General features: G+C 43.4%; 1 protein-coding gene across 2 annotated transcripts in view; it reads right to left on the bottom strand.

The window, feature by feature from the left end:
• Positions 1-4,052: 4,052 nt before the first annotated feature.
• LOC139348558 (mucin-2) overlaps positions 4,053-17,588 on the bottom strand; it is a 34,447-nt gene continuing 20,911 nt past the window's right edge. For both annotated transcript variants that reach the window (XM_070988782.1, XM_070988781.1), the window contains exon 4: positions 4,053-5,032. In XM_070988782.1, coding sequence (XP_070844883.1) covers positions 4,843-5,032 — 190 coding nt within the window. In that variant the 3' untranslated portion in view covers positions 4,053-4,842. The remainder of the gene's footprint in view (positions 5,033-17,588) is intronic.

Below are 17,588 nucleotides of genomic sequence, written 5' to 3'. Positions count from 1 at the left end.
AGCAAGTATAAAAGAAACAAGCATGTGGACGTCGACGGACCCCCCGTGCACATTCGCCCACCATGTTTCAGCCTCAAGATGAACTAATGTATGAGTGGATTGGAGGCCTACACAGCGCGCTCGGCGATGCAGCTCACATATCTTAACAAAAACACGCAACGGAAATCATTACAAGTGAAGGAATGAGCACACAGTCAAAACTTCACTCACAGCCCAGCGTCTGCGTTGATGTTCCTCCGAAAGCTCCAGCTATGTACATTTGGGAAGTTCTTCTGATTCTTCTGAACCTCCTCCAACATCTCTACTTCAGTCTGGGCCCTTGTCGAATATCATCCCACTCTTTATTAAAATCTTTGCTGTGTGCGTCTACTTTGAAGTTCTCTCTGAAAGCAAAATGTCCAAAACTAATCAAAACTTGTGCAGTTTATTGACAGATTCTGAACCTTTTTTCCTGCCAGAAAACTCCTCTAGAACGAAGCGTTGTTGCTTTCCATGTCTGCCATGCACTGATCGCATCTGTCGGCTCGTATGGAGAACTCTGGTGTCGCAGGTCTGCTGTGTTTCTGGTTGCTTCGCAGCCCAGCCGTGATTGTATTTACATTTCATTGCCCATTTTTGCATCAGTGACAGCAGTGGCAGGGGAGAATTTAGCTCATATTTTATTAAACCAATCTGCAGCTATCGCAGTTGACTCAGAAACTTGGCAGGTCGTCTGGAAATGGGTACTTTTTAATTCATTATTTACTATGTCCCAGTGACACAAACACACACACGCACATGCACGCACACACGCACACACACACTGCTGCAGTGCTAGACATGATTGGGATGTTGTGTGTGTGTATGTGATTCCTCTGAAATCTGGAGAACTAAGCCGGAGGATGTGCCCAGGCATTGTGTGTGCGTGTGTGCCCGTGTGTGGGGGTGTATGTGTGTGTGCGTGCGTGCATGTGGGTGTATTTTTAATTTGGATCCCCTGGTCCACATTCAATCCATATTTTTCTTTTATTTGGTCACTAATGAGGCTCCTACCTCAGTTCAAAGAAAAGAAAATTCTTTCAAGTATCATCGCAACTTTGGGGCTTGTTTATCAGCATCATTATTAAGTCATTGAGAAAAGACAGTTTATGTTGCATCATTTATTGGATTAACCTTCAAATGGCATCATTTCGCCGCTGGACTGGCGGACAGGTTACGTGTGCAGCACCTCTGAATTCTCGCTCTGACTGACTGTGAAATGACCTCTTTAGTTGTAATGTGGTAAAGTGAAACGTAACATCTCTGTAGCAGCCTAAGCTCAATGACTCACACCGTGTTAGCTTTGCTGCTTCCTCTCAGCATGCACAGGCACTTGTAGTTGTTTTCACATGCCCATTATGCATGCTTGTTGATGCCTCAAGACATGGTTATTTTTTTCTCCTTCGTTTTCAGCTGAGCCTCGACTGATGTTGCGCTGAATTGCGTGAGCCAACTTTGACCCTTGATGTTTCTTTGAAGAGGCCTCTAAATAGGTTTGTTCTCCCTCTTCCTCTGCTTCCTCTGTTCTCTCTGGAGCTCCATAATGACCATCCTGGACCGGAGCCCGTTTACCTGATGTGTCAGTGTGACACACCGGCGGCCCGGGTTGCTTTCCACGTGGAGCTTTTCTCCCTTTTGTGTGTGCCAGCATTCTTGAATAGCACTGCAGCATTGCTGACAAAATAGTTACCTACCTCACCCCAAAATCCCTGCACACACACGCAATCGCGCACGCACACACGCACACTTCCTTTCTCTTTATGGATTCCAAGCCAGTCTTCTCCGGCTCCTTTGTTCCCCTCTCCAGGCTGGGCTCAGATCCTCTCTGCTCTCTGTAAACCCGCTCTGCTCTGTCATCAGGATTACAGGCTGTGCTGTAGCAGATTAATGACTGACAACTCTACACTCCTCTCAGCATTGCGAGGCACACACAGAGCTACCAGGAGGAAGCGTGCGCCTGGTTGTGAGGGAGAGACGAACAACTGCGGGGGAGATAATGCATTGTGTTGGTCTGAGAACAATATGTTAGCTGCGTGATTGTGAGTGGAGTGTGTGCGCGCGACAGGGTTTGTGTGGCGGCGCGGCGGTGCGTGCAGCTCCTCAACTTCCACACCTCAGTGCAGCACTGCAGGACGCAGGTTAAGACGGTGAACACGGAGGCCTCGGCTGAACGAGCTTATGGTGACGTGTTTTTGCGTGTGCGTGCTCATGTGTGCATATGCGTGCTCGTGAACTCGTGTCTCGAGAGCCCAGCATTGAAAAAGTGGCAGTTACAAGTCTGCTACACAAGGACTGTGGACTCCTGCCTGACACAGATGCACATTCCCTCCAACAACTCTTCTCAACAAAAACAAAACAGAATCTGTTTCGGCTTTGTTTGAGGCAAAGTGGAAGCTGGCAGCAGTTGTACAAATTCAAACAAGCAGGCAAACAAACTGAGAGTGAACACTTTCCGAAGTTTGGAATAAATTAGGCCAGGATCTCATGCCACCTCAGAGCCTCATAGAAGCAGCTTATGTGTGTCATGAATTACTAAGTAGTAATATTTGGGGCTTCTCACAGCCATCAAACAGCTGAGGCTTAATTTCCTGAGACTTGCCCTGGAGTGTCCAGGAAAGTGGGCTGTCTGAGCCGCCATCTGAGCTCTGAGAGGCCGTTCCTCGCGCCGGGCTGTGATATCTAAGAAATGTTTTCTGGTTCGCTTGCAATTCGTAATCATTCATCTATCCTGATATCCTAAAACAGACTCAAAATAAAATGGCTAATAATAATATCCAGAAGTGGAATTAAGTACATTTAGTAGTACTGTACTTGACAATTTTGAAGTATTCCCACTTGCGCACTTTATACTCCTATTTTACTGCCTTTCAGAGTGAATTATTAGACTTCTGCTTATTTTTTTTTTACTAATTACCTGACAGCTGTCGTTATTACTTTCCATATTCAGATTTTAATGAGTTTATGAAATATAGTGAGTAGTAAAATATATGAAACTCCGAAATCTTTTGGCTTTTGACTAATTACAGGAAAGCTGTTTTTACTTGGAGCTGCTTCTCAGAGGTCGATGCAACTTGTCAGCTCATTAGCAGTTCCACCAATGAGAGATTCCCTCGGCCCAAAGAGGTAAAAATATGTAATATCTCCAACTACTACTTTGTGTAGCAGAACTTCTAAGTCGTTCCTTTCCCATTAATCATTTTAGGACCCCGCAGATTTATCTCGTGACCCTTTGGAGGGATCCACAAACTAGGTTTAGAACCCCTTGACTGAAAAAATAAAAAACAAAATTATATATAAAGCATTTAAAACAGCTCCACCTCAACCAGCAACAACAGCAAAATGCTTGATGATGCATCAGTACTAACACTTTAATAATATAATGTTTAACATTACATATCAGTTATAGACGGCTTTTTTCTGGAGAATGATTACTTTTAATTTGACACTTTGAGTATATGTTGCCAATTAAACTACTGTATATAGGATTTTCAACACTTGTAATGGAGTATTTCTACATTAACTGTAAACACAACACTGACATCACTACTTAAGCTGAATTCATGTGTGTAAAATGTTAAATTTGTAACAGATTCGCATTCATCTGGAGTCGTGTGTGTGGCCGCCTGAGGAGTGTAAATCCAATATCCACTCTCCCTTTCGCTCTGGTTTCGTCTCTCTCTGTTGCACTGTTTGCAGCTTGGTGCCAAGCAGGTGGCGTACAGTGGATTTTTTTTCTGGAAACAGCTGCCTGCTGTGGCCTAAAACAATACTATTAGAGTGATGAGAGCAAACCAATCAAAATAATGAGCTTAAACCCTCTATAAAGCCCCATAAAGCCGAGGGGAGCTGCAGAATTCAGGTGATAATTCTCTGTAGGTTCATCGCTATGAGCGACCCCTCTCACATTGCTTTCACATCGCCATTTGATACATATGAAAATATCAATTATAGCTGCTTTAAGTTAAGAACCTCAATACTTTTTCCACTGTGTCTTCAAAGACGTTAAACCCAGAATGAAAAAAGCACACAGCGAGTTGTGGTAAAATACTTTTATAGAGCAGTAATCCATATCTGAAATATAGCATCCAAGCAGAATAGCTCTGATATGTACAGAACTCAACTCACTCATGTTCTCAATTTATATATGCTTTTCATGTAAATATGTTGTGTTCATCTTTTTAAGCATGTGTTTGTGTGTACTGTATGTGCGTGTCGACATGTGTAGTAGATTTTCATCAATTACAGTATATTAAAATTTTTAAATACAGGTCATAATAATTCTTTTTAAATGTCTCTGGATATAAAAGCTGGTGTTCTGACCCTCATTAGTCCATTAATGAAGATGAATCCTTCCTCTCTGTCTTTTTCTCTCTTTACCTATAAACTCTGTTCATTTCATCTCTTATAAATATTCTCCACCCCCTCTGCGGTATTGCCTCTTATTCTTTGCCCCTTGCCCCCTTCCACCCGCCATATATTCTCTTCATGTCTCCTAATTGCTTCCTAACTGTGAGTCATATTGTGGACTGAACTTTCGCTTTTATTTGACTTCAGCACTTTTACTTCCCTGCACCAGTACCAAACCTGTAAGTGCTGAAGAGGCATTTTAAGAGCAGTAACAACATGTGCGCCCCAGTCAAACCATTCAACAACAGCTAAAATCATCACCTTTGTAACTCTTTGTCCTCCCACAGTTTGCATTTTAAATCTCTGCTTCATTCCACGCTTGTTTTTTTGATCAAACCTCCGTAGTTTATCGCTTGTAGTTTCAGGATTTGCAGTGCATTACAGTATCAAAACGTCTTTCGCTCCATCCTCGAGCGCTCAGAGGAACCAGAAACATTTCTTCCTGTTCTTCTTGGTGGTAGCAGGGGGTCGCACCGCTTGGGGGGAGTCTTGTTGGTGGGGTGTGGCGGGTTGGGGGGTGGCGGGCTGTGGCGAGCCCTCGGGAGGGTCGCCCACCTTCCATGTGCGTACCACCTGCCCTTCCTGCAGACGAAAGTCATGCTCCACACTGGAAAGAGAAAGTGGGATAATGCAGGAAAATGTCAGTGATGTGTGTTTAAACCTGTGATAAGTAATTTTTTTTACCACCTCAGGGCAGCAGAAACTCATCATCACCTTCTGAGATGCTTATTTGCACATTCAGCAGATACGGTCATTCATTTTGAGCTGTTTCTGGCCACCTCTTCAGCTGCTAAATGCTCCACTATGCTCATCAGCTCGTTGCTAAATGTGCCTGTCTGCTGTTTGGTGCTGAGCAGGTAGTGTACAGTGATTTTTTAGAGCTTTTTTGCGGAAAACAGCTTCCCGCTGCAGCTGAAAACGACACCGTGAGAATGATGAGAGTCAACCGAAACAGTAAAGTTCCAGCTGAACAGCTAAAAAAATGAGCTGAAGCTCACTTTAAAGCTTTGTAAAACCGAGGGAAGCTGCAAATTCAGGTGATAATTCTCTGTAGGTTCATCACTACAGGCAGACTGTTACATAAAAAAATGAATTATCGCCACTTTAAACACTGCAGAAATAAAGCGTGTCAACAGCACAAGATACAAGGAAGAACTAGTGTGAAAAGCATCGCAGAGAAGCAGGGAAGACTCCCGCGTCTGCCACTTCCTATAGTACACAATAATGAAGCTGTTGACAAAGTGAATCAAGTGCTAAAATGCTGAGTATCACGGAAATGTTGCAGCACCAGGAGGGATCCCAGGACTGCAGTTGACACACACACCAAACGAAAAGTCAGCAAGGTGCACTGTCAGTCACATGACAGTATAGCTCAGGGGCTTCACTGCCGAAATGAGACGTGAACTCTGATGCACCTCTGCAGAAGCTATACGTGAAGGTAAGCAATAATAAATGAATGCATGTGCAATAAAGGAAAAAAGGACAATATTTGCTTGCTGAATTACTTTTGTCAGCAGTTACATGTTGGGTAAGCTTTCCCCCCGTGAACCGATTCCCCCCCCCCCCTTTCTTTTCTTTTTTTTCAAAATTCATTTTACTTTGCTGCTATTCTTGCTTATTATGCAGTGGCCTAGTTAGCTGGTGCTTCTCATCACAGCACAGATGCTGGAAATAAAGAGGACTCCCTCGGTTGAGGATATGAGGAGAGGAGTGCTGCAGAGGAAGCGAGGAGGACTGAGCTCAGCAGCAGCAGCAGGGCCTGGAGTTCTCAGGCAACAATGAGAGCTCTCACATTCACATCCATCTGGCTTCATAACTCCCACTCCCTCAGTCACTCACCCACTTCACGCTGGATGCCCACTAGTATTTTAATGCACAAAAACAAACAAACCATAAAAAAAAAACAAGTGAAACATCAAAGTCCAGACATGAGCACAGTGCAGGCAATGGGTACGGACAGAGTAAACAGCAAAAAAAAGAGCAGTGGAGAGGATTTCTACCCTCCGCAATATTTACAGCAGGTAGAAAAAAAAAGCCACTTCAACTAAACCTCTTTGTGGCATCTGGGACCGCTTCACAGCTTGAAACAAACCTCCAAAGCTGCGTAAAATGAGGCGCAAAGTAGTCAGCAGCAAAGTAAGAGATGGAGCCGTTCGCCGCTGCTGCTGCGCCGAAATGAATCGAGTAAATAAAGCACTCCATTCCCCCATCTTCACAGCCTCCCCTATTTGTGCCACCACACAGCTCAGCTCCCTATAGAGCTCCCCAGTGGCTCCAGCCTCGCGGTCGCTGTGCTCCCTCTTTGTGAAAATGAATAGCCTCGGTCCACAGCTCTGCGTGATGAAGGCACATTGGAGCTGTAGGGAGCTGTCCACCCTCAACCTTAATTATCTGCACACTGAGCCCACAAACTGTGGCAGGCAGGAAGCTGTGAACCTAACACAGCTCTTTCCGCTGCTCCTCTTCTGTCCTCCGCTCACATCCGCGCTTTTTTGGCTGAACCCCACCTCAGGTGCCGCCTGTGGGCAAATTAGGGGGTGTTTACTGATAATACAGGCCATAATATAGGTTTCAGTGAGAGAGGTTGTGCTAGTGTGTTGACCTGAGCTTACAGGTGGCAGCTGCAGGCTCATTTTAACAATAAATGAGCAAAAGCTGAAAGCAACGTGTTTTCATAGGAGTTGCTGTGTGTGTTGCTCTGGTTCTCACACGGCTTTGAATGACTTTAAAGTTTCCTCCAGTCAAAAATGAGTTTTCCTTGTTGTTGCTTCACTTGGATGTTTGACCTTCACTGTGCAGAATGATGGATGTGCAGAATTTGACACCAGAAGGCTGTTTACACATTAATCTGCCCAAGGTATGAATGACAGTATGGAAGTCAATCATGGTCCAATATGCAACTTAGAATCAGCAAGAGCTGTCTGACATATATTGAAGCTAGGATGACAGCACACTGAGCTCCAGTGATTTTTATTATCGACGCATGACCATGCTTGGTCTTTCTCAAGGCAAGTTCAATACAAGCGTCAGATATACATCCCACACCTGGTGCTTATCCACAATCAGTGACATCATCAGGTTACAAGGGTGCACCTGAGTTCATCACAACCACAATCAGCCATATACTGTGCATCTTTCTACACCAAGAGACCATAAAGCGTTTAACTTTTCAAGTTTGTCCCAGAAATGCTCAGATGTCTCAATAACCAAATTTAGAGAGGGAAAACTAGTAGCAAGGGATACAAAGAAACAGATATATTGGCCTGCATTCATTTAACCATTAGAAAAAATGGATAGCTTAGCCAATGGATCATAGATCAGCGATTGAATAATACTATTCACGCATGAACAATGTCGAGGCTCCAGTTCAGATACACTGAGATCGGGCTTTTAGATGCACTGTGTGTCGAGCAGTTAACACTTTTGAAATGAAAATTTTTGGCATTTTTATAAATGTTGGGTTTTTCAAAGACGGAGAGGGAGAAGAAGTAATTTTAAGAATGCTCAGCAAGGTAATTTTCAAACTTGTGGAAGAATTGTATCAGACTATTCAAAGCATCCCTCTTGTGTCCTTGCATGCATCTTACTGCATCACATGCACACATCTTTGGTGGTCGAAGTGACCACAGTATGACCTCAGAGTTTCAGCGCGAGGATCAAAGTGACTCTAAAGTCGACACATCAGCTTGAAAAGTTGATATTTCTTGCAGTTAAGTTTGTGTCTGTACACTATCCATTCCCACTGTGTGACCTTACTTTGCACATGTTATTCCATCCTTAGAGATTTACTGTATAAATCTCCTCTTCTTTTAATCATTGCGTTTTGGGAGACTGTGACCTTGCCCAAGAGCACTACCCCAGCGCATCTCTAGAGGGGATTGAATCAGCAGATTTGTAGTTACAACATCACTTGTCTGGAATTCAAGGTTATCCAAAACTGTCATTTAAAAACGATAAGAGGCAATTAACAGTCATGTTTGAAATATTATTAACAATATTATTACTGCCGCTACTTGCCGTCTGTGGTGAAGTCGTTTTTACTGCACTCAGATGAGCTTAGACACAGTATCATATGCTGGTGTAAGAGCAGGATACTTGCACTGTATTGCACTCTCTGCAAATGAGGATTTTAAGTGCAGTCAGATTGGATACAGGCGAAAACATTTGACAAGCTGAAAACAATATTCTAACCCAGTATTTTAAAATAATATAAGCATAGAGGTTGAGCAGGGGTTCATTTCTTTTTCATCCTTCCATCTATAAAACATTCATACAACAGCACCAGCAGGAGATCATCATTTCTCCTCCATCTCTCCTCCTCTGTGTTTTTGCTGAGTGGTGGAAGGAGAGACTTTCAGCAGAAATATAGCAGCGCAAAGGCAATCAACTCGAAATATCTTTGCAATTTTCCCCCCATAGGCTGAATATCTTTTTTAAATAAAAGAGAACATTTCATTTCAGCAGGAATTACACGAGCAGTCGATCTCTGTAGACAGTAGAGTTCATCTATGATGAGGTGCCACACCCATGAATGCATGTATATAACAAGTGCCAACACACAGTACAACAGATGCATCACACACACATCACCTCACCATCTACTGCAGTCCCACAACATCCACACACACAACAACCTTCCTATTACTACTCAGGAGAACAGGCTGTACCCCGAGGTATTACTCTCTCCGGACAATTATTCTGAGATGGACCCAGGAGCTGATTGGCTGTCACGGAGCGTCCCAGACTGTTGTCTGGTGTTAAAGATCCTTCATCGATACCTGCATCCAAAGTCAGATTGCACTGATTTGGGATTGCAAGATGTGGGTGTACTTTAAAAAGAGTGTCACAGATATTTGATTCTGAAATACGGGTAATTTATCCACCCGGCTGTTATTTTTTTTCGGCTCATCCATTGCAATAAACTCGGCAGGTGTATGAGTCTGGATGCTTTAGAATGAACACCTTCCACAAATACTGATCCATGCGCTGCCTCGGTGTAGTCTGAGTATGTCTGTGTTTGTCTGTGTGCTTTTTTCTGTGATGCAAACTGAATTCTACTAATTAGCGGTAGGTTTAGCCACAGTGCAAGCCTCAATTTTATTGCTCTTGAGGCAAAAGTTAAAGTAAATAATGGCCTAAAATATACAGAGGGGGTGTATAAGATTGATTGGGCAGTTATGCTTTGCAGGCCTAGAATTTGGCCAATCAATTAAACATGAATAAAACAGAAAAAAAAGATTAAATTAATAATAAGACAAGTGCATAACTAATGAAATCATAAGCAACCACAAAATAAAATGAGAAGAACAACACAGCCTCATTAGCAGCTCTGTGGGGTTTGCTAAGGCACAGTGGTGCTTCGAGCTAAATGCTAACATCAGCATGCTAACATGCGCCCAATGACAATGCTAGCATGATGTTTTTAGCAGACCATATAAACCATTTAAATTTATAGTTTGTTGGGATATTCCAGTCAGGACTGAAGTGGTAGACTGATTGATGGACAGATCAGACTCGCATTGCCATGCACGGCTAAAAAACTGCCTCGACAATGAGTCATTTACAGCGATTTTATTGAACAATGTCTGATATCTGGAAATAATATAATTAAATCAGTATGTCACGATGACAGGCCCAGCTCCAGATAATTAAGCTGTGATCATAAGAAATTGTCTTACATGAAAAGATAATGAGATAATTAAGGTGTGATCTCAAGCTAGACACCCAGTCAGCTAGTCTACAATTAAGTTTTGTTGTTGTCAGGTTCTCCTTATTGACAGCTGGCTGAGGCATCTTTTGTCTGATGGCTTGATCTGATTGTGACAGACAGAAGGTTGGTCCCAGTGTACCCACAGAGCAATCAGAGGAGGGAAAAGTATAGAAATCACTAATCTTGCATTTCCACACCCCCATTCATCAAGCTCACAGAAGAAAACTGAAGATAAACAGAAGGCTAACAAGATAGTCGACCGAGGTGAGAACCAATGGAAACTGATGTCTGCAACAGGCCAAGAACGCTGAGGCAAATTATTATTTCAGTTTGCATCGCTGGGAGGAGACTGAGTGAAAAGAAAAAAGAAAGACACTGACACTGTGAACAAGACTAATACCTCAGGGACACGTCATCACATGATTTATGTGATCCACGTAGGGTTTGACTATGCGATATAATTTATGCTAATCATAGGATGCTAAAAGCTTAAATGCACATCACCGGCAGTCAGATCACATTACACTGCAACACCTCTCAGCACAAGACAGAACAATATATTGTACTGAAGCTATGCATGCAAGGATACCATTCTTCTCAAGGTCAGTACATTTGGCTTCATAACTAAGTGCTGAAGTGCTTGGCAGCCATTCAGAATAAACAAAGGGAAACCTGTTGTGGATGATTTTAAATAGCCTAACCTTGTGTGCAGCCTCTCCCTCCATCTCTGTCCTCTTTCTTGAAACTTTTCCCTTTGTGTGATAATGAATGCCAGATATTTACATTTTCATAGCAATTACCCAGATAGATTTTACTAACGTGACCTTATTAGCGACCTCTGGCCCGTTCCACAATGCTTTGTTTTTCAAAAATCCACAGCGCAGCCATTCCCAGTGAGAGACAGGGCAGACTCTCACCTTGTTTGTGTTTCGCTCCATGCGCATGAATAAATAAAACAAAATGTTGTTTATTGAAGAGACGAGATGAAGAACCCGGCAGGTTTAAGATCAGAGAAAATCCTCGTGCATCAAATAGCTTCATAAATAAAGAGCAAGTGAGGTTAAGATTGATTACCGAGAAGCATAAGCAAGGGATGAGGAAATAAAAGCAGCTAGTCCAGGAGTTTATACAATCCCATCAGAGTTAGCTTGTACCATCTTAAGACTTGACCCGCTATTGTGGTCTAACTCTCAGTGCTTTGTTTACTCTGCAGAGCTCATTGTGCCATGGGAAGATGCTGTACAAAGTGTATAAATGAGACAAGCTTGCATATACTGAGCCAGCTGCCAAAAGCCAGGCTGGCAGTCCTGAGCATTCAGGATCTGCTCTGTGGGGAAAAAAGATGTCTACTGTGAATTGACGGTGCTCACTGTGCATGCACGCTGCTATCACCCAACTGCTTCGGCTTTGAGCAACCTGATTATTTACTATAGCATCACAGAGGTGGTGGTAAAGACACGAGTACGTCATGTGTGGCTGTTAATCGACAAAATCTTTAAAGGCTCAGTTTAAGAAATGAGGAGATAAGACTTAAGTCATTGGGGTCAATTAAATAGAATTATGGTAGCTGATTTCTTAAACCTGCAGTAATTGATTCTTTGGCCTATTGGGGGCAGCAAAAACAAGCTGTCAGCCATAGAACGCATAAAACACGGACATAGTCTCCATGAGATCATTCATAGGTTTTCTTTTAGCTCTAGTTTTGGTCTCCAGCCACTTCTGTATAAAAGATCTGCCTCTTTGGCTGCTAAATGCTCCGCCATGTTCACCTGCTAGTAGCTAACTGCTGTCTGCTGCTTAGCAGGCGGTGTACAGTGGGGTTTTTAGAACTTTTTTGTAGAAAACAGCTGTCTGCTGCCATCAAACACAACACCATGAGAACAATAAGAGCGGTAAGTAGAGCTGAAGGGAACCACAGAGTTGCGGTTGTAGAGTTGCGTCTGCAGTTTGTCTGAACGGTGCTGCTTCTCAACCGCTGAGCGGGAAAGTTTGAGCTAGCATGGTTAACCTTCCCTGGTATTGTGGGCCATGAGCTGCTGAACATGTCATTGCAATTCAGTTAAAGTGTAAGTCTGAGCACAAGCACAGTTTCAGAGTAGTTCAACCCAAGTTAGAGCTGATCTGTGTTGATAATAGCTGAGCGCTGGCTCTGAGGAAACTGGACCAACACTTACTGTTCGGCCTCCCGGGGCTGTCGTGGGCCAAATTTAGTGCAACATATGTGATGAGGTGTGCTTACACAGTCTGTCCTAGCATTCAAGCCAGGATTTTTTCCTCAGCACCTGCCCACAATGGATATTTATCCAACATTCAACAATGGGTGAAACTGCAGAGTTTCCTGTTATTGGGATTTTTTCACAAGCTATAACTTGTTCAAAAGTCACAGAGATGTTACTGTGATAAAGGAACTGTACAATAAGTCGGCTAAGGTGAATTAAAAGGCAAGAGGTGATGGCTGGTTGCACTCAGTACCTGTTTGTCCTCAGCACCACTGAGGTATTGAGTGATAGCTGCTGGAGCGGAAGGCTCTGATGGATGAGTGGCTATTGAGGAGATCTGAGAGAGGGGGGTGTGACGGCAGGGTGGCAGTTTGCCACTTGAAAAAAAACAAAAACAAGAAAAACAACAACTTGCAGTTGGAATCCATCCATCTTTATCTCGCACCCATTCATAAACACACACTAACAAATTGAGACTTTCTTCATAGCGTGTGTGACGGGGTTGCAGTTTTTGTTTCACCCCTCCAGCGTTTGGAGGCGGGACGGATCGCGGCGGTCTCAGGGGGTAATGAAGATTTAGGGCTAAGGTGAGCCGAGGGGAGGATTGTTGCAAGAGATGTGCAAAGATGCGTAAAATAGGGAGAAGATAAACACCAATGTTTATCTGAACCTTTCTTCTTTCACCTACTGTAAGTGGGATTTTGTTGGATGATTAAAGAGGTCAGAAATATAAACGTGTTTTACAGAATAACGGTAGTTTGTTTTGTTTCGATTTGTTTTGCTGCTTCTGCCAAGACGTGTAGGTTTTGCGTCTGAGGATAAAAATATTTATAAAAGCTGCTTTTGTGTCCAAAAGACAGAGGAACAGAGTAAATTAACGAAATCCCCACAGTCTGTTGGCCATTTTCTTCCACCTCTGTATGCAGATTATGCATGCACAATGAAATAAAGGTGAAAATCCGCAGAAAAGGCCATCTGCTGATGAAGACCATGTGATGAGGGTGAGCGCAGCAGAAAAACACCAGTAAGTGGACAATAGACTTCTTTTTTTGGTCAAACTAGAGTAAATACAGCATAAACATGTAAGAAAGTAGGTGTTGCATACTTCTACTGCCGTCAGCACACACACGTGCAACCACTACCCACTTACGTAATTGCAGCCGATGTGTGGTGTTCAGGCCATATCCTGTGCATGTCTCTTGAAATTTTAAACGTTGGGGCCTGCAGAGGCGGTGAGCGAGTCACCGTGGGGACCACCATGAGAGATTAAAGAGCTAACTAAAAAGACAAAGCCGGTGTCGAGGTCTCAGTCAGCTTTAACAGAACTGCTTGAACTCCCTCAACGTCTTACCGACGCTGGGGTTTGAAAGGGCTGCGTCAGACCGTTTCTGTAACTTTCCACGACCGATCGTCCTGCATTCCCGGCCGCTTCACGCCGGGATTGAACCACCAGATGGAGGTAAGGAAATAAACTCTCTCAAGCTCTCTTTTTTTCATTCTTCTGACAATTACTTACTGTCGTTTTGTTTGTGTGAATCGAGTGCAACACTGTCTTTGAAGACAGAAGCTGTACACCGTCATCCCCGTTTGAACAATGTCTACAGCCATCTTTTCATCCCGCGTTCGAGTGAGGCCGAACAACTACCAGCACTTTTGCCTGCACACCAGTTGGGACGACATTATTGCACAAATTAATTCATTTTGAGCATTTCCCACCGCCTTCCCACCCCTGCTGGAGGTGAAGCACGAGCCAAGACATTTCTTACCACTTATGCTTATAACCAATCTATGCTGAATTAGCAAATGATTTACAAACATTAATTAAGCAAATAGCTACCATAACCCCTTTAAAAAGCGGTGCCCATAAACACTGTTTAGACTATAGCATGTGGGAAACACATTTCTCTCATTAGCATTCAGCATTTAATATCTCATCTATCGATGATCTCTGATAATGACATTAGTACGGCGTTAAAGCAGGCAGAGGATTGAGAGTGGGTGCCAGTGGAAGAGCTTTAGGGATCTAATTTAGCTGTGGGTGTGATTCTAGCGTGATTAGTATTTATATGACACATCATCCACATTAGGCAGTGCTTCCCTGTTCCACATGCCACTCTTGATCTTCCTCTCTCCTCCCCGTTTCAAAGGCATGGCACATCGGTGATGGGCACCATCTGGCACTCGCTGTTGGCACGAGTTCGGCTCTGTGATTATTGCCAAACAGCACGAACAAGCGATCTTGCTCTCCCTGTTCTCTCGGCGTGACTCTCGCTCCCTCTCCCTCTGTTTCACACCCAGCCCTATATCTGTCATTTCTTCACACAAACAAACTCACGAGTGGATGGATACACATTTGTAAGGACATATAACGATTTTACGGTTTCACATCTCCGGTGAATGGTCTGAGATGAATGTGGCTCTTAGATGTACGCACTGCTAACACTTCACGTACAACTGTGCCTGTTTTTCTCTAACTGTCGCGCTGTCAGCGGCGCAAAAGGAAAACAGAGCGTATGGAACAAATAATACTGTTCATTTCTATTATTTGTTTTCTCGCTGTGAAAATCTCGTGCCCCTGCTGGCTGAACATTTCTTCTGTGAGGTTTCATGTGAATGAGAGCGATGCCGAGTGTGTATTTTCTCCTTCTCCCCTGCGAGATGCCTGTTGCTCCGTGGCTCAGCCCTGAAGTAAAGATGGATTACTGCAGAAGAACTGCGTGCCCTGCCCTTTACACATTTCACACACACCACTTCTCCATTATCAGCCTCATCCACGGGGGAAGCGGTGCGCATGTGCACACACACACACACACACACACACGTACACACACACACACAGGACTGAAAGCTCTGACAGGGTTGTTAGCAAAAGGTCAGTGTCAAGAATCTGACAAATCTTTCTTTAGAGAAACCAAAACCTCTCATATCCAGTTAAAGTGAAAACACGCCCGCTCTTATTTTCCTCTCCTGTTGTCTTTCCATTGCTTTCTTTCAATCTCTCCCTCTCTGTTTCTCTCCCTCTGTTTATGGTTTGGGATACACAGCAAGGAAGAAGTCTGTTCATGATCGGATCAATTTTCGGTCAGATATGGACAAGCCGGCGATTTGAAATATCAGAGAAAATAAATCCAGGCTCTGCAGTCAGAAGATTATCCTGATGTTGCTTAGCTGAAGGAGCTTAACCTCAGGACTCAATAATGCATTACTGACTGATTGGTAAGCAAAGTAGTTTTTGGTTCATGTCTAAGATTTATAGTTTACTTTCTTTCTTTAAAGCATAAATAAAGACAGCGTCATATTTTTCATACATCAGCTATGATTGTGATACTGTTTATGACTGGCATCTTTCAACAATACCCATTCAATATGTTTCCATTCTGTAACTGCCTCTATATATGGTAATTTTACCTTGTATATGCTTCACCTTTCCCATGTGGGATTGCTGATGCACAAGGGATTTACAAGGATTGCAACTCTGTTTCCCAGAAATTAAGTTTACGTGCAGCTACAGTTTGCAGCAGCGGGAGACGGAAACATTGTTAAAAAACACATTTGCCAAAAAGAAGGTATAAGAACATATTTCATTTGTTTTCCCTACAATATTGAATCCTCCATCACAATACCAGCGCCTAGCAAACAACATCAATCAAGTTTTTTTTTGATGGTTTTTATAGTTTCATAGAAAGGAGCATCCTGGAAAGCGTGGTTCACCACATGGAAAAAGTCAGAATATGTTTTTACTTTCTTAAAGTGGAACCAAAACCACTATTTTTCAAACATTAACCAAAGTGCTTTAGTTGCTCAAACCGAACCACACATCACACTCAGGATATGAGTCCTGATCTCCAATGTGAAACTCCTGCACTTTGCATGCCCACCATCCACCCCGACAACCTCCCGATGAGTCACGTCCTTCCTACTCTTCAACATAATCTAGGCAGTAATTTTGCAACAAAGCATTTTTCTTACAAAATGTAATTGGAAAAACAATTGTCTGTCTGCCGTTCGGTGCTGAGCAGGCAGTGTGCGGTTGTTTTATAGAGCTCTCGCAGTGATAACAGCGGCCGAAAGGTCTGGCCTGGGCAGCTAAACAAAAAACAAAACAGCTGCAGATTTGGGTGATCACTATTATTTGGGTTCATCGCTATTAAAGATACTTTAAAGTTAGGGGGTTAACATAAAGGTGACATGAATTGGAATAGTCTCATGCATGAGAGTTGGACTCGCTGCAGGTCCGTCCACCGCCCAGACATACAGGACACACAACTTCCTGCAGTAACTTGAGCAGAATAGTCTAACATGAACAGATGCTGGGCTGCCTGATTTGTTTTTTAAAGTTGCTTTTAAAATTCATATTGTGTCGTCTCTGTCTTTTACACACACACAAACACACACACACACAGGTTTTTCTGTCACTGTAATATTCTTTGTTGTTTCTTCCTTCTGTCTCTTTTACTTTGTTGCTCCTTCAGTGCAGATGCTCTCCTCCTTTCTCTTAACCTCTGTGTTTTCCCGGGAATTCATTTTATATTCTATTCAGTCAGGTCTTTTCCCTCCCTGTTATGATAATGGCAGAGAATTGTCAATGTTTAATGAATGGCTGGAGGCTGGATACAGGTTCAGAAATATCCTTGTGACCGTGAACATGAGAAGTTCATCTATAATTTGCTCACGCATCACCGTGTTTCAGAGGAGCTCGGCTCAACGTGCACACGCACGGGCTCAGATTTATTTTGGACAAGTTTCTGCTCGTTTGCGCGCTGTACGAATAGTGCAGATGTTGGTTTCCCTGAATAAACCGTGTGCAGAAACACCTCAGGTTCTGGTTCATTTGTCTGCGGAAGGGAAACCAAAGCTGTAAGTAGCTGCCGAGGCAATCTTTCCTGCTCACCTCCTCTCTGACGCTGCTCTCACCCCTCTTTCCCGCTGCTCCTCTGCCCAATCCAGAGCTGCGAGTTTGCACCACTTCTCCTCGTCCCCATTTAGGTGTGAAATGTATTTATATTCAAAGCGCAGAAAAACGGAGAAATGGTGGGGGGGAGCGGAGGAAGTGACACAAGCAATCTAGTGGAAAAGGCGCCTCTTTCTGATGTCTGTAGAGTAGCATATTCCTCTGGATAAAACCAGGACAATGAGAAACTGTCAGTAGCTATGGGCCAGTGCTGGAACCGTGTGGAGAGTATTTGAATTGGACTGCTATGCCCTTCTAGGCCACATGAGAAAGTGAATCAAAG

This window comes from Chaetodon trifascialis, chromosome 20 (assembly GCF_039877785.1).
Source record: "Chaetodon trifascialis isolate fChaTrf1 chromosome 20, fChaTrf1.hap1, whole genome shotgun sequence".
NCBI classification, from domain to species: domain Eukaryota; kingdom Metazoa; phylum Chordata; class Actinopteri; order Chaetodontiformes; family Chaetodontidae; genus Chaetodon; species Chaetodon trifascialis.
The sequence above is the reverse complement of the archived record's forward strand: the minus strand, read 5'-3'. Positions and strand labels throughout refer to the sequence as shown.